The sequence below is a fragment of the Sapajus apella genome, unplaced genomic scaffold, assembly GCF_009761245.1.
Source record: "Sapajus apella isolate SASKATOON/1434 unplaced genomic scaffold, GSC_monkey_1.0 scaffold70, whole genome shotgun sequence".
NCBI lineage: Eukaryota > Metazoa > Chordata > Mammalia > Primates > Cebidae > Sapajus > Sapajus apella.
Window position 1 is genome coordinate 5220781 of NW_022437010.1, and position 22757 is coordinate 5243537.

A 22757-nucleotide genomic window follows, 5' to 3' on the forward strand; every position below is an offset into this window, starting at 1 on the left:
TTACAGAAGTGAGCCACCATGCCCAGCCAAAAAGATCGGCATTTTAATTCCATTTGTCACTTTCTAGATTTTGAAATATAAATTAGACATCTCAGGTTTTTGTTGACTAGCCAGTAGGATGGTTAGGGTTAGGAGCTGAGCCATGTTGCTTTCCTGCTGCTTCACTCCACAATCCTCATCTTTTCTTGGCACCATGTTTTGAAGTTTATTGCATTATATTATGCCTCTGAGGTCACTGATAGTGACTTTCAAGGGTTTTTAAAATTCTTTCCAATTTTGCAGGTATTATGGGAGGGCAATTTAGTGCAGCCTTAACGAAGTTGAATAATGCCTCCTGTGCATGGTCCTGGACTTGTATTGCTTACTTGACCACCAGTGACCCAAGACCAAGACACTTTATGCTGCCACTGGTCAAACCCTGAGTTCATGATAGGGTGTTGAAACAGCCCGCTGTGGCATGAAAAAGGACAAACGCATCCTTGAAGTGTCCCCCAAACGTATCTTGTTGTTAATAATAATATTATTTTTAAGCCTTTACGTCTTTCACTAGAAACTTATCTTTTTCAGGGTCTGAGCCCCACAGAAATCAATGTTCTAATTAGAAAATAGTAGCTAATTTGGCCAAATGCTAATAAATGAGAGGTGTGATTTATCTGGCTACAGTGAAACAGCTCAGCATTAACAATGGAAAGGTCTGTAGAGGACAGAGCCTTTTTTTTCCTTACTCTTCCCCTTAGCTGATTGAGTTCAGCCCTATGCTATAAATAGCCCTTCTAATTAATGGCTATCTGTTTGAAAATCAGTTATCAGGACCACAGTTTAGGAGCCTTTACCTTTGAAATTCACAGAGACTATTTTGTGTCTCGGTGATAAGAGAATGATAATGTGAGTTCAGAGCTAAACCTACCTACCCACAAATACCAACGCACATCATAGCCTACCAACACATTTTTCAATCTTCCTGATAATGGATACAGATTTTTAAACAATCACTCCAACTGCAAAGAGAAGTACTGAACTTTAATATAGCCAGAATGTTTGGCTAAAGCCTGTTGCACTCCAGTCATTTCATGAATCTATAAGCTAAAGTCAAAATGTATATCAAAGGCATGAGTTTGCAATTAGTCGAACAAGGTCTTTTAGAGACCCCCAAAGAGTTCATTTTTTTCCTACATTGAACAAATTAACTGTGTGGCTACTAAAGTTCTTCTTCACTTTAACCTGACTGGATACAGAGTCAAAGGGGGAAAATAGCATGTTTAAACCAAATTGAATAGCTGTCTTCTAGACAACACTCCCCAGAAGGACCCTCCTTGGGAAATGCCACTCAATGCCAGAGTGAATCTCACATTTTGGTGAAGGGCTTGTCATTCGTAGTAAAAGATACTTGCACATCTTGAATGTTTTCTTCTAGTATTTTTTATTTCATCCTACTTACATAATACCCATGCGGAGTGGCAGGTCCTTGTGGCAGGTCCCAGAACCTGCCATATTGTTTCATGACACTAAGCATTTATTAAAACTATTTCCACTATGTAGATGACCTTTTCTGGACAGCTTGCATGTCATCTCCTCTATTAGGCCCCCCAACATCACCACCACCCAGCCTTCAACCTGACTTATAACTCCCTTCCTCAGGTTGTCACTCTACCTGTATATTTTTCTGTCTTAATACCAGTAATCTTTACATCTACTTGATTGATTTCTTATCCATCTCTCTCCAGCCAGAAGGTCTTATTCTTACTCAAATGTACAATTTCTGTATGCTTGTTGACTATGCAAGTGATTATTGAACAACTGCTGAACACCTAGTCTTTGCTAATGTTTGGTTAAATTCAGAAAGACAGGGATTTTTTTTATTTGTTCTCAATTTTTTTTTTATTTGTTCTGATAAACCAGTGGGGAAGACAGACTTCTCTACAACTAGACACAGCAAGCCAAAAAGAGGGGTCTAGGCAGGTGACGAGGCTGAGCTGTTAGTTGGTGAGGCAGCAAACACATAAAAGCTCACCATGATTTAATGTCTCTTCTATGATTTTCATAATCAAAACACACATGCTTCAATGTTTTACACTGCTTACTAATGTCTTTGCATTATAACTCAGACCTGTGCTTCTAAAGTAATGTGCCCACAAATCACCCAGTGATCTTGTTAAAATGCAAATTCTTATTCAGGAGTTCTGGGAGGGGCTTGAGATTCTGCATTTCTTACTAGCTCCCAGGGAATGCTGATACTGCTGATCCATGAATGCCTCAAGTAGCAAGGCTCTACACCATTGTAATGTCAATGTAAACACTGTTGAAGCGGCACTAGTTTTGGGAAAAGCTTCTGGTCTCCCTACCTAGACTCTTCTGACTGTAATTAAACATGATCAACGTTACACCAAGAGAGGTAGATTCAGCAGTGCCCAGAAAAAAACTGGCAAGATGTCTCAGCTTTATTACCTCTTGGCCTTTGTTTTATCATCTAAACACCAAAGGGCTTTGCTCCCGCACTTTAGGTCTGCTGCTACCAGATGCGTGTAGTCTGAAGATGTAGTAAGTTTTTTCCAGATATTCAAGATTGTCTTTTTCTGCTTAAGTCTCTTCCCATATATAAACCATAATATCCCAGGCTCTTTATGGAAATAGAAATGCCTTCTAACAAAACTATAAAGCTAATCAGTTTAAACAATCATAAAGAGAATATTTAAGTGAATTTTACAAAAGAAAAAAAAAAAACTCTGGGCCAGGCATGGTGACTCATACCTGTAATTTCAACTCTTTGGGAGGCTAAGGCAAAAGAATCACTTGAGCCCAAAAGTTCAAGACCACCCTGGGCAACATAGGGAGACCCTAGCTCTACAAAAACAATTTTTTTTTTTAATTAGTTGAGCATGCACTTGTAGTCCTAGTTACTCTGGAGGCTGAAGTGGGAGGATTGCTTGAGCCTGAGAGTTCGAGGCTGCAGTGAGCCATGATCATGCTACTGTATTCCAGCCTGCATGACAGATTGAGATCTTATCTCAAAAAAAAAAAAAAAAAGAAAGAAAGAAACAAAAACAGAAAACCTCTGTAAGCGTCCCATAGGAATCTATTTTCTTAACTCTTAATAATTCCATGAAATCTGTTAACTTTTCAATTCATTAGAGTCTACCACTCAAAATGAAAGTCAAAATCCATTAGACCACTCATTTCTCATTTGTGAGTTTTGAATTCTCCTTCCACGAAGACAAGAGCCCTACTTGAGCTTTTGTCATTTGTATTTCTTCCTCTCTTCTCCACACATTCTTGAGCACTATTCTAGCCCAAGCCAAGTGTTCTATGTATGTCTTCTTCCAATCAGGTAGCTGTCAGAACTCCTCCTATCTGCTGTTCAACTTTGCCTCGCTATAATAATATGCTATTAAACAGGCAGTCTTCGTTATGTGGTCTCCTCTTGTACACTTAGTTTTTTTGCATCATTTTCCCTGACAATATAACGGTAAGTAGAACAGAAGAGGAACTCTTTTCACTGGGCAGAACTTATAGAAGGCACTGGAAGCCACAGCTTGTGCCATGCGTAGTCTGGAGTGGACAAACTTAAATGAACTTTCTTCCTTCTCACTTCTCATGGGCTCATTTAGGTGAATGCCAAAGATGATGAAGGTGTCGTCGTTGGATCCTGGGACAATGTCTATGCCTATGGCGTCCCCCCATCAGCCTGGACTGGAAGTGTTGACATTCTATTGGAATACCGGAGCTCTGAGAATCCAGTCCGATATGGCCAATGCTGGGTTTTTGCTGGTGTCTTTAACACATGTAAGTATCCCATTGAGTAATTTCTTTTTAATGTCAAGGAAATTTCACTTTAAGACATTTTATCTATAACCTAAGACAGACATAGCAGCCTCTGTTGGCACTATGGAATTCATGCGTGAGTACTCTGGGATGTAGGCAATGCATAATTAAATTGTAGTGGGCCAAATATGCTCATGGTTTCTCTTTGACTGCAGAATCTTTTTAGAAGGAATGATAGACTATTTCCTGTGTAATCCACCATTTAATTCCTGAAGAAATAGAGGGTTACAGTAAGAATATAGGGGAAAATGCTGTTTTCTTTTCAGCCAGCACATTTTAAAAAACTAAAACAGTAAAAACTAAAATAATAAATAAGGAAAGATATATACTGCTTATTTGTTACTGAGAAGCTGTATAAATATGCGTATATATTTATTATTGAGAATTTCATAAACATATGCACTAAATTTTTATCCCAGTTATGGAAGGCATTATAGCAGGTGGTCTCGTATTCATTTTTACACGTGTCTCAATGCTCCTGAGCAATTAGAGATCAGAACATAATGAACAGTATTTCCCTCTCCAGTTTCCCCTCTGGCTTTTAATCCATCCAACATCCAATCTGTAGAGGAAAGCGTATGAGAACAGAATTATTCTCTCCAGTGTCATGCATCATTTTTCAAAGTGGCATTTGCCTCTCTAGATCCAAACAATATCACAATTAATTCAGTGAATATTTTTAAAAATACATTTGTTTCAGTATGTCTTCATCATTGGTAATGATTTTCATTCACAAGACATTTCTACAGCCTTAGAGAAACATTAAGCTCAAGTTGGGGTGTCCTTTCTGCCTGCTCATTAATAAAGAATGTTTTACCTAGTTAACATTTTTTAAATCAAAAACAAAGGGAGGGGCTGGAGGCTGGAGGGAAGCCATTTTAAAAAATGATTACAAAACCTAGTTGTTTTACCTCAAAGTCACAACAGTCTAAGTAAAAAAAAAAGAGTCTTGAGATTTTTGTTTGTTTGTTTGTTTTCCCGTAGTATCAAACGGGATAAGACTATTTTCTTAGCCATTTTAATATAGCCCAGGGCAGAAGGAATATATATTTCTTGGGAGCAATAAAAATCAAAAGTGTAGTCCTCTAGAAGCACTGGTCTCTGAAGTTCCAGACAGACGCCTGTACTTCATAGTAAGTTAAAGGTTGAAGTTTGTCCCCCTCCCTCAAGGCTCCTAAGTCAAGACTAGGTAGAAGATGCCCAACAGAGGCAACAACCACTCTTGTAAAATTATTTTAGGAAGACAGAAAAGACCCAAGTCCTCCCCATGCCTACAGTTTCACTGTCCAGTGTAATTCCTTCATGCTCACAGTCAGATAAAATAGTGAATGCTGGCCAGGTGCAGTGGCTCATGCCAGCAATCCCAGCATGAGTTTTGAATTCGCCTTCCACGAAGACAAGATCCCTACTTGAGCTTTTATCTTTTGTATTTCTTCCTCTCTTCTCCACATCATTCTTGAGCACTATTGGGAGGCTGAGGCAGGTGGATAATGTGAAGTCAAGAGTTCGAGACTAGCCTGACCAACATGGTGAAACCCTGTCTCTACTAAAAAATAAAAATAAAAAATTAGCCAGGTGTGGTGGCTGGCACCTGTAATCCCAGCTACTCAGGAGACTGAAGCAGGAGAATCACTTGAGATGGAAGTTGCAGTGAGCCGAGATCACACCATTGCTCTCCAGCCTGGGCAACAAGTGTGAAATTCTCTTTAAAAAAACATAGTGAACACCTTAATTCCATTCATGTCTTTGGCATAAAAAGGTTATCCAATCTATGCTGGAAAGCAAACTTTGGTGGTAAATTAAGAAAAAGGCAGAAACACACTGTGGGGAAACAGTGAGAGTAAACCTGAAGATGGAAATGGGGAGGGAGAAACAGGTGCCGTAATGTCAAGGCTCACTTTCTTGAAATGATGAGTAAGGCAGGCTCTTGACCAAGACGTGTTCTGGATAATGTGAATTAATGTTCAGTAGGAACAGAATGAAAGTGGCAATCGTTTTATTGGCAAGACCCCGGGTGAATAGGGCTGCAAATCAACAGAGGAAGACAGGAATGGGAGGCCCGTGGCAGCTGCCCCTGCTGTTTGGGGCATTAAGATCAAGTCCTTTAAGGAGGGGGACCCTTGAGTCTCTACCAGACCCCAGTTTGGACTTCCAAGGTTGTTCTGTTGAAGGAGGTGGGTAGTCTTTGGTTAAAAATGCTGAACTATTCTGAAGGAGAAAATAAAAAGGCAAGCCAAGTCATTAATCTTAAAATTGTCAGCTGAATTATTTTCAATGAGCCCTGATGTCTGGCGTCCTGGGAGCCAGGGAGGGCATTTGGATTAAGTTTAATCAATAGGTACATATGGCAAGAAAGGTATCCAAGTAATTTATTACCTAACAATTAAAATGAATGTGTAGTGTCACCCTCCAATGCATGTCACAAGAGCAAATTCTGGCCAGGTGAGCAAACTCCATCAAGGACCTGCTCTGTAAATTCCTAACTTCCTATTAGTGGGTTTGTGAAATTGTATTTTCAGGAGCATAGTCCCATTCACCAGACTAAAATAATACTACATTGATGATCATATGCTTAGAAACAAAACAATTAGAATCCTGTTGGGTTTCTACTCTAGCTGGCTTCATTTGACGCCAGCTACAGTTCTGAAGGATCACACAGCAAGACTTCTCTCCATCACCCCCTTTTCCAGCATGGAACATTTGAGGACATGTTCAACGGGCTTTTCATGTTGGTCATGAAGAAAGTCCCGTACGAGAGCAGGTTTAATCACTCTGTGTTTATTAAATGCTGGTGATGTGTTTAGCTATGGCCTATCCTTTCCTGTAGTTTTACGATGTCTTGGAATACCAGCAAGAGTTATTACCAATTATTTCTCGGCCCACGATAATGATGCCAATTTGCAAATGGACATCTTCCTGGAAGAAGATGGGAGCGTGAATTCCACCCTCACCAAGGATTCCGTGTGGTAAGTGTGATTGACAGTGACATTGCCTGATATCACATTATAGTAATGTTACACATTTACCACAAGATAGACTCGATCTGATGTTTCTTTCTGTTCTATTCTGAGGACCTTTCAATAGCATAGGCAGAAAAGTCTGATTGCCAAAGAATGTTTTAGCAAATGAATTAGAAATGTTACTGAAGAGACAGTTTGGTTTCCTAGTGATAAAAATCAATCATTCCTTATAATAGCAAGCAACAAAAAAAGGTCATGATTTTAGCTACTGCATATGTCTATACTAGTTCCTATCCACCTCGATATATTAATATTACAGTTAATAGCAGAAGTGTTGGAGCCAAGCGTTCTCTGGGTCAGTGCCCTAGGAGTAACATAGCTCACATTTATTAAGCACTTACTATGCATTAGTCTTTGTGTATGCATGATCTTATCCAATCCTTTCTAGTTTTATCAGGTGGATGTTATTAATATCCCCATTTACAGATGAGGAAGCTGAGGCCCAAAAAGGCTTGCTCAAGGTCATACATCTGGTGCTTCTGACCCTTAACCACAATCTTTTAAATAACTTCATCAAAATAGGATTGCTTTTTGAACGTAAAGATGAGATTCTCCTTGATTATATTGTCACCTTTCATTGAGATATAGAAATGGGAGTCAAGTTGAAATTGTTTCCAAATACCAACCGTGGGGTTCTCTCACTGCTCTGAGCAGCTTTATCACAAGCTGGCTAGAGGAAGCTTACGATCCTAGAGAAATTCCATTTGTCCTTGAGATCCCCAAGTCCAAATCAATACACTAAAAAGAAAGGAAACAAATATCCTAAGTTTAAATAGAATTTTTATCAAGGTCTGTGTGGGAGGAAATTTGGGCATAATTTCCTCTGTGGTCAGGCAATGAGCTAGGTAGAATTTCCAAGCCCAAAATAAGTCTCACACACAAATAATAAAGCTAAAACGTCTATTATAAAAGCATCCAAATGTGGATGGTAGGAAGTTATAAGTTCTTTTTAAGCAAAATGAAAAGTTAGAAGTGCCTGAACTTCCTCATGTTACAGGAATGGGTCACAGTTGTAGAAGCAGTAGGGGCAAACATTCATTGGGGAATGTTAAAAGGAAATTGCTGAATGAGTAGCAAAGTGCTACCATGAATTAAAAATAGTACAGTTCATTGGAAGGGAATGAGCTGAACCATAGTAAGCTGAAGGGTACGTGTAAGACAAAACCTTGTCTCTGTAAACTGAACAGAAATGCAAAGAATTATTTAAGCCTGCAGCATTACAATATAGCAGCCCTACATGTACATGGGATAACAAAAACAGATCAAAATAGGCACCCCCAAAACTCATCGCGATTGTTAAAAATGACAAAAAGATAGTTATTTGGCATTCTCCATATCTCTTCCTTACACACACACACACGTACACACACGTACACAATGCCTTTAGTAGCTAAATGCAGCCCAAAGTTATCCTTCCCAGTTCCTTGATTCAAATATCTCCCATCATCAAATAAATCCCCATGGGCACTCCAACAAATAACCCCCCAGACCCTAAACAGAATCAATACGAAATCATGAAGCTGCTAGATCTTGCTTTGGGTAACCCTGTCCTCTTTCAGGTTTCTGCTCCAAATTCCTTCCCCTTTCCCTTACACCATTTGCTCCTTTGGTGCCTTACTCAAATATCCTATCACCCTGGGACTGTGCTTCCTGGCCTGGGGCCCTCAGCCACCCTCCACTGTAGACCATGGCCCAAGATTCCTATTCCCTCCCTTTGCCTGACTTGTAGTAGGTTTTCGATGAATGATGCCTGATCGAATGCTCTGACTGACTGCGGGGCTGAGGCCAGCACAACTCAGGATGTGCCCGGACCATGGAGCACAGGGATTAAAGGGCTCAGTGAGATCCAAGGCCAGGGCTTGGCTCTGCGACTCCCCAAGCTGTGTGACCTTGGGCAAGGCACAACCTCTCTGTACCTCTTTTATCCTCTAAAGCAGAGAGAACAATATTCCCTGCTTCACTCAGCACAGAGCCGAGCATAACAGGTGCCTAATGAATGTTAGCTGCTATTATTGCCTTCATTATTAGTCACACAGCTGGAATTTCTTGGAGGCAATATGTTGCCATCAACCTAAGTACATCGAAGCTATCAGAAAAAGAGGGATGCCCAGTGTCCTAAGATGACTGTGCTATTTCTGTTACTTTGGGGTATTTTTAAAGAAAAAGCAGAACTTGACCTCACCAGTGCAAACACCCATGAAACTTGGAAGTTATAGGTGGTCCAGGAAAACAAAAGTATGACTGAGACCCTCCTGGGTTGAGGAGGCTGGTGCAGGCTGTTCCAGACATGTCAGCCAGTGCATGACCACAACAGCCACATCCCTATGTCAGGCTTTGGCTTGGGCAGCTACCTGCTGTGTGGCTTTGAGAAAATGACTTCACCTCTCTGAGCTTCAGTTTCCTCATCAGTAGAATGAAAGTAATCTTAGTAGTTACCATTTCCGGATGGGGTGGCTATCACGATTAAATCAGGTGATCCAGGGAGAGTGCTTACCATAGAGGTAGGCCTGATGCTTATTCAGTTAGTATTGGTCACTGGTAAGAAGTGGGGGCTGCCTGAGCAATGGGGCTGGTTTAGAAGTGTGAGGGTGGGGCACGGAGGTGAAACAGAGGCTGAGGTGGGGGTGGGAATGATTTGCTAGGCGTCAGCTGACCTCTGTGAGGTCAGTACAGTGTAGGCTGGCAACATGTGGCCTGATGGATTTCCTAGCAAGGGTCTCAGGAGCCATTGGCCTCACACTTACCTCCCTCTGCAGGCTCTGGTCAAACCCACCCATCCCAAACTGTCTTCCCTGCTCCTGGTTGGTGTGGCTGGGGCCCCTCTCCTCTCTAAGGAAAGGAGATCTGAGAACGACCTCTCGTCCTTCACCATCTATTTCCTCTTCAACACTCAGGTCCCAAGGATCCACAGTTTGTGATCAATTTGTCCAGTTAGGTCTCAATGACTCAGGGTGTCCTCTTCTCCATGACTCAGCCAGATACCAGCCTGCCAAAACTGGAATCGGACAGTAGGGAGGCTCAGAGGAAGCGCTCAAGAGTGTGTGAGAGGTGTATTCTGCTTGCCGCACTCCAGGGCCAGAAGTGACAAGTTTGGCTCTGTCTCTTGCTGTGACCCTTCTCCCCTTATGCAGACCCTCAAGGACAGACTACTTCCTGATTTGTCACCTTAGGTCCTCTGAATGATGGATGTTCCCCTCCAAGAGACAGCCTCACCTCAGAGGGGCTGCAGTTTTGCATAGGGCGGTCCCACTGTTGATGCCAACAGAGGCCATGGTCCAGGCCCCTTAGCTGTTCCGAAGAGAGCTGGGGACTCAGGATCCTCAGGCGGGCACAGCAGGCCAGAGTCATTAGATCCCAGGGTAGCAAATAAAACCCCAAGTGGGAAAATGCCAAGTAGTAGATCACGGAAGGAGCAATTTCGGCCGCCTGTCCCCAGTGTGCTGATGAGTTCTGAATTATGTGTAACCTCTTGGGGGTAGACGCTATGAATCACTGTGGACAGTTTAATGAAGATGCTTGCTCAATGTTTAGCTGCAGTCCAAACAGCAAATAGAAATATGAGGGCTCAGTGAGGTGGGAGTCAGGGCTACTCAGAGGGGCAGGGGGACAGCAATGGTTTGGCCTCGCCTTAGAAGAGCTCAGCTTGATCGCCTCTTTATACAAAGGTCACAGTCAAAATGGAAACAATTTTAAAAGACAGAGATGGTGGCACTTATTAGGATCATGAATGATTTTTCAATGAAAGGCTTTACTCCTTCTAAATGAAGATGCCTCCCTGTGTTCTTTTGCTGGAGTCAGTGTGGTCTGATTGGATGATTCTGGGTGAGGGTTCATGTCCTCCTCTTGGCTTTTCCCCATCAGAATGCACCCACACACAGGGGGAGCAGTGTTTCACCGATTATATTTTTGTTTTGTCAGCAAATAACAGTGTGCAGGGCATAGAGCAAGCACTGAATAAACGTAATTGGTTGGAAAAAAATTTTAATGCGTAAAAGCTCCATACAGCAATGGGTGGTCTTAATCTATAAACAAAGCTTTTTCAAAGCACATTTTTCCAGCAGAAATTAACCAGCTTTCACACCTGGGGCACTGCCCTAACCTAATTCTCATTATGTCCTCAGTACTCATACAGTGTTTTATACATTGTAGGAGCATTTTTGAAATTGAGACTGTTCTTCCTTTACATTATTTTAGATGTTCTCTATCACTCATCTAGTTGGACTTTTATATTGTGAAATTATCTTCAATTTTAATCACTGTCTGTAAAACACAATGATCTAAAAATGAATTCCAAATAAAATAGTGTAGAAGAAAAATTCTGAATATAGATCACATTGCTTAAAGATGCTAAGGGTTTGTAAAATTATCCTATGATGCATTGCAGTTGCCAGTTGTGGACAGTTATTGAAGATGTTTATGTTCAAACATTTTCCTGTTAACCATATTTCTGGCCATTCAAAATTAGTTTTAGGCAAATCACCTGGAGTTAGACCATGAGCTTTATCATTAGAGGACTGAGAATATACACTGAAGGTACACAATAGTGTTGGGAAAAAAAGTTATTTGCCACCTTCAGGGAGGCATTTTGTAACTCATGTTTACAAAATACTTTTTTTTTTTTTTTTGCATTGGGTCCTGATTTAACTGCTGACATGTATTAATTTAGTTCAACCTCTTAACAGCATGTTAAGGTAATTGGCATAGTAACTTAATCAAGGTCCCAGCCAATAAATGGCAGAACATGAATTACAAACCCAAGGAGGCTGACCCCAGAGCCCACTCTTTTTAAAATAACATTCTTATTGGCCAGGCATGGTGGCTCACATTTGGAATCCCAACATTTTGGGAGGCTAGTGTGGGAGGATCACTTGAGATCGGGAGTTTGAGACCAGCCTGGCCAACATGGTGATATCTTGTCTCTACTTAAAATACCAAAAAAAAAAAAAGAAAAAAAGAAAATAGCTGGATGTGGTGGTGCATGCCTGTAATGCCATCTACTTGGAAGGCTGAGGCAGGAGAATCACTTGAACATGGGAGGCAGAGGTGGCAGTGAGCCAAGATCACACCACTGCCCTCCTCCAGCTTGGGTAACAGAATGAGACTCGGTCTCAAAAATAAATGAATAACAATAAATAACATCTTTATTAAGATATAATTCACATACTATAAAATTTACTCTCAAAGTACATAATTCAGTAACTTTTAGTATATTTTTATATATGTATTACTGTTATTATTTTGAGACAGCGTGTCTGTCACCCAAGCTGGATTGCAATGGCAAGATCATGACTCTGCAGTCTCGGCCTCTCAGGCTCACACAATCTTCCCACCTTAGCTTCCCTAGCAGCTGGGACTACAGGCGCATACTACCATAGCTGGTTAATGTTTGATTTCTTTTTTTGGGGGTGGGGGATAAGAGACAAGAGTTCTCTATGTTGCCCAGACTGTTCTTGAACTCCTGGCCTCAGGAGATTCTCCCACCTCAGCCTCCCAAAGTGCATAGGAGCCTTTTTTTTGGTAAGAGACAAGAGCTTGCTATGTTGCCCAGGCTGGTCTTGAACTCCTGGCCTCAGGAGATTCTCCTGCCTCAGCCTCCCAGGCATGAGCCACAGCACTAGACCATTTTCAGTATATTTGTGGTCTTGTGCAACCATCATTATCATCAGATTCCCAAACATTTTCTCTCTTCTCTGCCATACCCATTAGCAGTCACTCCCCATTTTTACAACTCTGGCAACCACTAATCTACTTTCTCTCTCTATGGATTTGCCTGTTCTGATCATTTCCTATAAATGGAATCATGTAATATGTGACCTTTTGTGTCCGGCTTCCTTCACTTAGTGTGATATGTTCAAGGTTCATCCATGTTGTAGCATGTGTCAGTACTTCATTCCCTTTTACTGATGAACAATATTTCATTGTATGGATAAACCAGATTTTATTTATCCATTCATCAGTTGTACATTTGGGTTGTATCCACTTTTGGCTTTCCCGAATGACGTTGTTATGAGCATTCAGGTAAAAGTTTTTATATGAACATATGTTTTTATTTCTCATGGGCATATATTTAGAGTAGAATTTCTGGGTTGTGTGATAACTGTATGTTTAAGTTTTTTTTTTTTTTTTGATGAACTGCCAAACTGTCTTCCAAAGTAGCTACTCCATTTTATATTCCCATAAGCAATACACAAAAGTCCCAACTTCATATTCTTGCCAAAAACTTTTCTGTTTTTTAAAATTATTATTATAGTCATCCTAGTGGGTAGGAAGTGGTATTTTATTGTAGGTTTAATTTTCATTTCTCTAATGACCAATGACTTTGAACATCTTTTTATGATTTTCTTGGCCATTTGTGTATCTTCTTTGGCAAACGGTTATTCAAATTTTTGTTCTACTTTTAAATTGACCTGCTTTTGTATTGTTGAGTTGTGATTATTCTTTACATGTTCTGCATACAAACTCTCTATCATATCTGTGATTTGTAAATATTTTTCTATCATCTTTGGGCTCTCTTTTCATTTTCTTAATGGTGTCCTTTGAAGCACTAAAGACATTAATTTTTATAAAATTCAACTTTTCTATTATTTATTTGGTTGCTTATACATTTGGTGTTATATCTAAGAAATCATAACCTGAACCAAGGTCACTAAGATTTGTTTCTCTGTTTTGTTCTAAGAGTTTTACAGTCTTAGATCTTACATATAGGTCTGGGATTCATTTTGAGTTAATTTTTTATATATGTATGAAGTATAAATAGAAATGGAGAAGAGAGAAAAAATAAGAGAGCTAATAAGAGAGAAAACTTAAATCACCTTGCTGATGATCTCTTGCACATGGTTAACCATTTTTTTCTTGCTGTCTTAGAGATTTTTTGTCTCACACAGGTGTGAGATTTGAAAAAGATAAAAAGCAAAAAAGAGATTCTCTATTTGTCTTCAGCTTTTGACAGTTTGGATATGATGTGTCCAAGTGTAGCTATCTTCAAGTTTATCCTACTTGGCGTTTTTGAACTTTTTCAATGTATATAATAATATCTTTTATTGAATTTGGGAAATGTTTGGCTATTGTTTCTTCAACTATTCTTTCTGCTGCTTGCTCTCTTTCCTCTTCTTCTGGGGCTCCTATTAGGAAAATGTTAATATACTTCATCAACTGCATCAGAAACATCTCACCTTTTTCCGGGGTTTTGGTTGTTTTTGTTTTCTTCCGTTTTTCAAATTGGATGATTACAATTCGCCTAGCTTCAAGTTCATTGATTCTTCTTTCTGCCTGCTTAAGTCTACTGTTGAAACTAGTGAATTTTGCATTTTGGTTCTTGTACTTTTCAGTGCCAGATTTTCTATTTAGCTCCTTTTCGTGATATCTGTGTTTTCATCATATACTCTGTTTGATGAGACATAATTCTCATGGTTTCCCTTCAGTTCTTTAAACATATTTATAATGACTAATTTAAGATCTTTTTTCTTGTAAGTCTAGTATCTTTGCTTTCTTAATAACAACTTCTCTTGGCTGCTTTTTTTCTCTGTATGGGCTATACTTTTCTGTTTCTTTCTGTGTCTTGTGGTTTTTGTTGAAAACTGGACATTTAAAACAGTATAATGTGGCAACTCTTAAAATCAGATTTCCTGTTCTCTAGCATCTATTGTTGATGTTTGCTGTTGTTGTTACTACTGCTGCTGGTGGTGGTGGTGGTTTATTCAGTGACCTTCTTGGACTAATTCTGTAAAGTTCATTTTCCTTGTGATATATGGCCACTGAAGTGAGCTGAGTTAGCTCAGGGGTCATATAACAATTGAACAGAGATTTCCTTAAGCACCTTGAGCCCAAAACTTCCCAGCTTTAGCCAAGTAGCTTTGTGTGTTTGTTGGGGAAAGTCTTTAATTCTTGAGCAGGCAGTTTACAATTCTTCTTTAGCCTTCACTTCCTGTGTGGACAGAGCCTCAAGATCAACCAGAGATGAGAGATTAGGACCTTCCTGCGGCTTTTGTTTTGGGCATGCTCACAGCCCTGCACATGTTTGTGGTCATCTATGTCAGAGTTTTTCCAAGCCTCCTATGGACATCTTATTCCCTGGTTTTTCTTTCTAAGTATTTTGGGTAGCCCTTTTTTTAGTCTCAAATGGTATTGCCCCTTCAGACATTGTGATGTTAAACACTGGCTTCTATTTATTTATTTACTTATTTATTTATTTATTTTGAGAGGGAGTCTTACTCTGTCTCCAGGCTGGAGTACAGTGGCACAATCTCAGCTCACTACAACCTCTGCCTCCCGGGTTCAAGTGGTTCTCCTGCCTCAGCCTCCTAAGTAGCTGGGACTACCGGCACATGCCACCATGCCTGGCTAATTTTTTGTATTTTTAGTAGAGATAGGGTTTCACCGTGTTAGCTAGAATGGTCTCGATCTCCTGACCTTGTGATCCATCCGAGTCAGCCTCCCAAAGTGCTGACATTACAGGAAGGAGCCACCGTGTCTGGCCCTTTTATTTTTATGCATCATAGGAATAGGGCTGATTCAGAATGAGCTGTGAATCAGATAAAATAAAAACAAGCCCTGAGAATGGAGTTTTTTAGAGAGCCACCAGGCAAGTTAAACAGTGGCAATTTGGGGGGAAGGGGGAAGAGCTTTTGGAGTATTCATTTTCTCTGCTTCATTGGTTTCTAGGCTGCAAGTCTGTAAAGCTACTGAGGCTACTGGTTTTTAAGACTGCTGTGGAAGAGGGGTGAGAACAAGGCAAATTAAAACTTCACAAAGTCACTCTTCTTACTGAGATTTATCTGTTTTTTTTTTTTTTTTCTTGAATAAATGCCCCTTAGATTGTTGCAAGTCGATGCTTCACTTCCAGAGTTCTGGAAAAGTCGATTGTGATCATATTTACAAGTGTTCTCATTGCTCTATGGAGGAGCAGATTTCCAGTGGTCCTTACTCTGCCATTCTGGAAATGTTTCCCACAGCCCACTCTTAACCACTACACAAGTGCTTCCAAATGGAGGCCTACCATACCTTCAGGTGCTTTACATTTTGTAAGAATATTTTTGGCATCTAGTATAGTCTTCCTGATGTGTATCTACTGAAACACATATTATCGCACGTATATCCTTTTATTTCTCCATTTCTTCCATACATCATAGGACATGATACTGATCTTTTAGAAACTATGTATGTAGAAAGCCATCTATGGATTTTGTTTCAGCATAATGAAGGGATGTTAAAAATATTTGCTCAAAAAGAGACGGGGGCATTGCTCTTTGAAGGTTAGGAATCACTGCCTTAGATTCTCCTCCCATTTCTCTCAGGCACTCATCCATTCCTGCTGCTGGAATGTCTCCAAAGAGTGCCTAAAGCCCTCATTCCACTCAAGTCTTACTTGAGAGTAAACAAACGGGAGTTTGGGGGTACAACATCAGAGATCATTGTAATTACTTCTAGGGAAATTAGGCAGAAAGGGGGGAAAAAGTGGGACCCATTTAATAAACCATGTAGAAAACACTCCAAATCACAATGGAGTCATGCTCTGGTTCATCATAATTTTTGCCTAAAAGAGTCATCATATATACCATCTGAAGGTTACTAGTTTTCAAATAATTAGAAACTAATAAAGTATGCACCACCTAAGCAATACTGAATGTAATTTAATTCCTTTTGTAATGTAATTAATAATACCTCTAGGAACACATTATAAAAATAAGAGCCATCAACTGTAGAATATCATATTCATAAATAGCTTATAATGCAAAACAGTAACTTTGGTACTTACTGGGCCTATGGGTTAGAATTTTTTTAAGCTTCTTCAATAATTATGGAGACACTTGTCCAGAATTTATGATAGAAACTTTTTTATACATTAGAGTTATACAAACAAATTCTCGCAAAATTCAGTGTTTTCTTCATTTTCAGTCAGGCCATTAATTCCTAGCTTGCTGTACCAGAGTGGTAAAATGGAGCAGGGTTTCATTTTCAAAATGAACCCAGCAGAGGGAACCAACCAGTGCTCAGAGAGGGCTTTCTGCTAACCGATGATGGCAAATGTGGTGTATATGACGGGGTGCTATCTACTTTCTGAACACTTCTTACTTTAATTTTTGTTGTTGTTGTTTTGTTTTGTAATTTGTGTTTTATTTTTGCCAAATTTGGTTTCATTCTCTTCCTGTTCCATTTGGGGATACTACACTGAAAAATAAAATAAAACACATAATCACACCATGGGGAAAAATGAAAGGAGGGAAAAACAGAAACCTGGATAACCAGCCTCTAATATTCTAAAAATTGCTATTAACAAAGCTACTATAAAATTCTCTTGATAAATATCCAAGAAATCTGTTCTTGGAAGCTTAGGAAGAGAGTGGGAAGCCTGTACCCTTAGGACTAAGGAAGGGCACACTCCCAGAAGACTTTGTGGCTGGAAACTCATTCAGTACTCCTGCAGTGTGTATGTGAGAGGGGATATCTGGACTGATCTTCAGCCAGGATGCCCTGTAGAACCTCATTTAGAGTTGGTGTCCTTTCCAATTGGTTGCAACATCCATTTGGTTCATGCCTGTGTCTGAGCACTTATTAATGGTTTTGACTATCATGCCTACTATACATACACCTCATAGTTTCATGGTGTGAGTTACAGCACCTCTCCAAGTGCACCCCCATTGCAACCCCCTCCATCAAGGTCTCTTGTGCTATGGCAGATTGTACTTAAACCTGGACTTCTCAGTGAGACTTGTAAAATCCCTTGCCTTCATAGGAAAAGCAAGAATAAACACATTCATTTCTTCTTTTTTCTTGGTGGTCGATTGATTCCTATAACAGCATCCTTTACTGAGCTGGGATGCTCATGGCACCCTCCATTTATCTCCAGTATAGCACTGCTATACAAATGAGGCCATTCATGACTGCCTGCCCAGGGCTTCTTCAGGTAACTCCCCACCAGAGGGAACTGAAGCAGCCCAGCCTCAGAGAGGACAGGGGCACTGGCCTGGTCTCCATCTGACTGGACTGCTGGCCTTTGACATGATGTCAGTGAACATCCAAAAAATGCCCTTGCTGGTTTCAGCACTCCAACAGCCTCAAACAGTCAACAGCTGCATTCGGAAATAGCGTCATGCTCCCAGCTCCATCAAAGATTCCTGCAGCATGCCTCCTTTCCTCTAAATGATTCCTTTCTGTCGTCTTCCTTCATTATATTTCCTAACTGACAAGTTTTGTTCTCAGCCCAGGCTTTCATTTCCACTTGTTAGACAAGCCTCAGAGTCCACCAAATTATTCCCACTTCTTTCCAACAACTCCAATCCCATCCTATCCCCACTGCCCCTGAAATGGCCAGAGTTTAATAATCCCAGGATATGCTGTCATTATTGTCAACAATATTGTTGCCTGTATTCAGAATATATTAGCAGAACCAGAGAAGAAGGGCTACACCCACCTGCTACAAATACACAGATGATTTCCAAGATAGACAGTGCCTTTCTTTCACCCCCTGCCATTTTTGCTACAAAAGAATTCAAACACTTGGTTTACACTTGAAGTTGGTCCAAGACATCTCCTCTGGGGCTTTCTCTTGATCTTGTTTGTGCTCTCCCCTGAGCCCTAATAAAGCTGCACAAACAAAATTACAAGCACATATCTCTTTCTTCCCTTTTAAGTACTACTTTTCTCTGAAACTTTCTGGGCAGACTGTAAATGAAATGACTCTGTGGAGTGTTTAAGCAGTTAGCCAAGTTAACGGCAGTAAAGGACTCCTTGTTTAAATTAACCACTTTATTTTCTTCAAACACATAGCACCCTGAAGCCCATGTTGGTCTCAGCTGTGTTCTCTGTCTAGCTCTTCACTAGTCCATGGGCTCCTATGCCTCTGGATATGACCTTAGCCAGAACCAAGGCAGATTTTGAACTACTGTGCTCTACTGGTGTTTGGTAAAAATAAGTAAATAAATAAATAGCCCTCGGTGTTTTGGAGGGAACCTAATACCTATTTATTATACAATATTTTAAATGTTGCAAAAAAATACCAAAGTAAGAAGTATCTACTTTCTAACTACTCAGAAAATTTGTAACATTTCCTTAACCCTTTTGTGATATGTCTCTTTGTATATTGTATGCATGTTTTTGTTGCTGCACAGTTAAGTACCACAAACGTAACAGCTTAAAACAACATAACGTATCATCAGTTTCTGTGGGTCACGAGTTTGAGCACAGGTTAACTGGGTTCTCTGCTCAGGGTCTCAGATAACTGCAATCAGTGCTGGCTGGGACAGTTGTCCATCTAATCTCAGAGTCCTCTTCCAAATTCGTTCAGGTTCTTGGAAGAATTCAGTTGCTTGCAGCTGTAGAATTCATACACACTTCTATCTTCTTTGAAGCCAGCAGGAGAGTGTCTGTGCTGCTTTGAATCCCTGACTTGTTCCATCTCTGACCTCTAGACCCAGATTTAAAGGGCTCATCTGATATGGTCAGACCCACCTGATAATCTGCCTTTTAATTAACTCAAAGTCAACAGATTAGTAAACTTAATGACATTTGCAAAATCCTCCTTGACACATAAAGTAACATAGCCACAGGAATGCTATCCCATTCTGTTTATAGATTTCACCTACACTCGGGGAGGGAATAATACAAAAGGAAGGATAGTGGGCATCATTTAAAATTCCGTTCCATTGTATGATTTTGAAACACTAATATGCCATGGACATCTTTCCTGTCTGGTTAATATAGACCTGCATTTTTATGGCTGAGTAGCATTCTATTCTGTTTCAAAATACTTGCTCACACATTGGACAATTAGGCTGCTTCCAATTTCCCCTTCTTGTACTATGATGAACATTCTTACATAACACACTTGTCTTTGCGTGTGTGTGATTATTTTCTGTGCACAAATTCAAAGCACATGGATATATTGAATCACAAGATAAACTAAACCAATGCTATGACGTCCCATGTAGGGTCCCCCAGCAGGGGAGGGTGCTGCTAGTCTAGTGAATCACTGTCTTTGGTGAAGATTCTGTGAGTCCTTAGTACCAATACTGCCGAATTATTAGCATCCTTGAGAGGAGTTCTAAAAATTACTAGCTATCACTGTACAGAACACACAGGAAGAAACATAAAGCAGAGATGCATTCTTCACTTGTCATCTCCATCGTTATCTTCCCAAAAGATTGTTCTCATCTTGATTAAACAACTCTCAATGAAATGAGGCCTTTATTTTAATTTCTATACTACTTCTATATAGAAAGAGGCAATAAGAACACTAGATCACTTTAGAGATTTAGAATTTTTTACTTTAAAGGATCCCGTACATTTTGACTGTATAATGAGAACTCAAGTTTCAAATGAAGACTCTGAGAAAATAGAAAAGCATGAATCTTAAAAAGGAACAAATAAGCAAAGGTTTAATAAGACCTTCCTTGCTAGATGTCCTCACGATTTATTTAGCCAACACTTGTTGAGCACCTCCTCATGGCGGGGACCTGCTCTAGTGCTGGAGATGTGGAGAAGAATGAGGCAAACGGAGCCCCCAAAGTGGTTTCATGCCGTCTACAAATGCATGATGAGATTGCTAGGTGAAGAGGGAAAAACGATCACGGACCTAGACAAATAAGCTTTAGAATAAAAAGTAGCATTTCAGGAATCAGTGGATATTTTCCAACCTGAAGAGTCAGCAGAAGAAATTAGGAAAGGTCTGTACAGAAGGAATATGTGTTTGAGATAAAATATACAACATACTGTCTATAGTTAATTATAATGTACTGTGGTATTTCAAACTTGCCAGGAGAGTAAATTTCAAATGTTCTCACCACAAAAATAAATATGGGAGGTAGATGATATGGTATTAGCTTAATTTAATTACCCCACAATGTGATTTGATGATTATATATATTTATACACACACACACGCATATATATATGAAATCATCACTTTGTACCCCATAATATATACAATTACTATGTGTCCATTTAAAAAAATTAAAGACATGCTAAAGGAAGCTTTCCTACCCAAAGGGAAATGACACCACTGTATATCAAAATTTGGATCCTCTGACATGTGTGAATTGCATCACAAATGCTAAATATATTTGTACAATGCTCATGCCTGTAATCCCAACACTTTGGAAGACTGGGGCAGGAGGATGACTTGAGGCCAGGAGTTCAAGACCAGCCTGGGCAATATAATGAGATCCTGTCTCAACAAAAAAAAAAAAAAAAGAAAGAAAAACAAGAAATGTCTGTAAACATGAGCCCTGTTCATAGAGGAACTTGGGGTATAAAACTGAGCATGCGTAAATAGAATTGTGTAATGTCAGCCAAATGGAAACTCTAGAGGCATGAGTGACTGAGGACACAATTCCCCTGGCCATTCCTGAGTAGAGATGATTGCATGGTGAAAGAGATCCCTAAGGCTGTGGAGGGTAGCGCCCTCTCGCTCTGCTCATGGCTTGTCTAGGAGCTGAGCCACCGCCATTAGCTTTCCACCTATTGATGGAGGCCCAGCCCCACTGGGAGCATTTGCTTCCTCCCCACCTCGCCCACTGCCTGCAAGTTCCTGATAGTTATGAAACGATCCCACCCTAAATACACAGATAACATCTCAGCCATGAGTGAAACTAGGAGAGATCACATGTATCTAATTGGATGTCAGGGTGAGAGAAAAGAAACTTTTCCCCAGATCCTGGTCATTTGAAAAGAAATATTATCCTCAAAGAAAAGTCTTTACTTGAGATCTGAAGTGCAAAGCATATTTATCTTGTTCCAGGCTAACCTTGCCAAGGAGATTTGAATTTAAATAAGGCTATTCTGGAGCCTGTTAATCTAGGGTGGTGGTATAGCAGTGAAAGCCAGGGTCACTAAACACCTCAGGTTGTATAGGAAGCAGGACAGGATCCAGGGTTGCAAATGTTTTATTGCTGTTTTTCCCTGGGTCCCTCTGCCTGATGGGGCGGCTTTCGCTGTTCTGAAGAGAGGCTAGCAGTCATTGCCTATCATGCGCAGTGACCTTCCTTCCAGCTTTTAAGCAAAGATGGAAGCTTTCAGGTGGGAACTGATCCCATGTTCCTGCTCCGAGACCTCCACATCTTCACCCTGATCCACATCTGTACCCTTCTCTTCCTGCAGAACCTTCCTTGCTTCCTACCTCTGTCTAGGGTGTTGCTCTCAGCCTCATCCTCTTGCATCCTTTTTGTTTTTGAGACAAGAGTCTCGCTCTGTCACCAGGCGCCAGGCTGGAGTGCAGTGGCACGATCTCGGCTCACTGCAATTTCCGCCTCCTGGGTTCAAGCAATTCTCCTGCCTCAGCCTCCCAAGTAGCTGGGACTACAGGCGCTTGCCACCATGGCTGGCTAATTTTTTGTATTTAAGTAGAGACGGGGTTTCACCATGTTGTGCAGGATGGTCTCGATCTCTTGACCTCGTGATCTGCCCGCCTCGGCCTCCCAAAGTGCTGGGATTACTGGTGTGAGCCACCACGCCCGGCTTTGCATCCTTGATATTTGAGTTCCCTTTTACTCCTACCCTCTCTACCAGTTCTTCTTCCATGAACATGCCTCAGTCTCTTCTAATTTAAAAATAATCAAAACAGCCTTCCATGCATTGAACTACATCCTAGCCACTGCCCTATCTTTTATTCTCTCTTACAACCTAGATCACTTTTTTTTCCTTTTTTAGACAGGGTCTCACTCTGGCTTCCAGGCTGGAGTGCCGTGGTGCAATCATGGCTCACTGCAGCCTTGACCTCCCAGGCTTAAGTTATCCTTCCACCTCAGCCCCTCAAGTGGCTGAGACTACAGATCAACCAACTTTTGTATCGTTAGTTGAGACGGGGTTTCACCATGTTTCCCAGGATGGTCATAAATTCCTGGGCTCCAGCAATTCTCCTGCCTCGGCCTCCTAAAATGCTGGAATTACTGGTGTGAGCCACTGTGCCCAGCCTCTAGGTCACTC

General features: G+C 40.5%; 1 protein-coding gene across 3 annotated transcripts in view; it reads left to right on the top strand.

Annotated features, from left to right (window-relative positions):
- F13A1 (coagulation factor XIII A chain) overlaps window positions 1-22757 on the top strand; it is a 164905-nt gene that overhangs the window by 87158 nt on the left and 54990 nt on the right. For all 3 annotated transcript variants that reach the window (XM_032250040.1, XM_032250042.1, XM_032250041.1), the window contains exons 7-8: window positions 3606-3780; window positions 6647-6785. In XM_032250040.1, the coding sequence (XP_032105931.1) occupies window positions 3606-3780; window positions 6647-6785 (314 nt within the window). The remainder of the gene's footprint in view (window positions 1-3605; window positions 3781-6646; window positions 6786-22757) is intronic.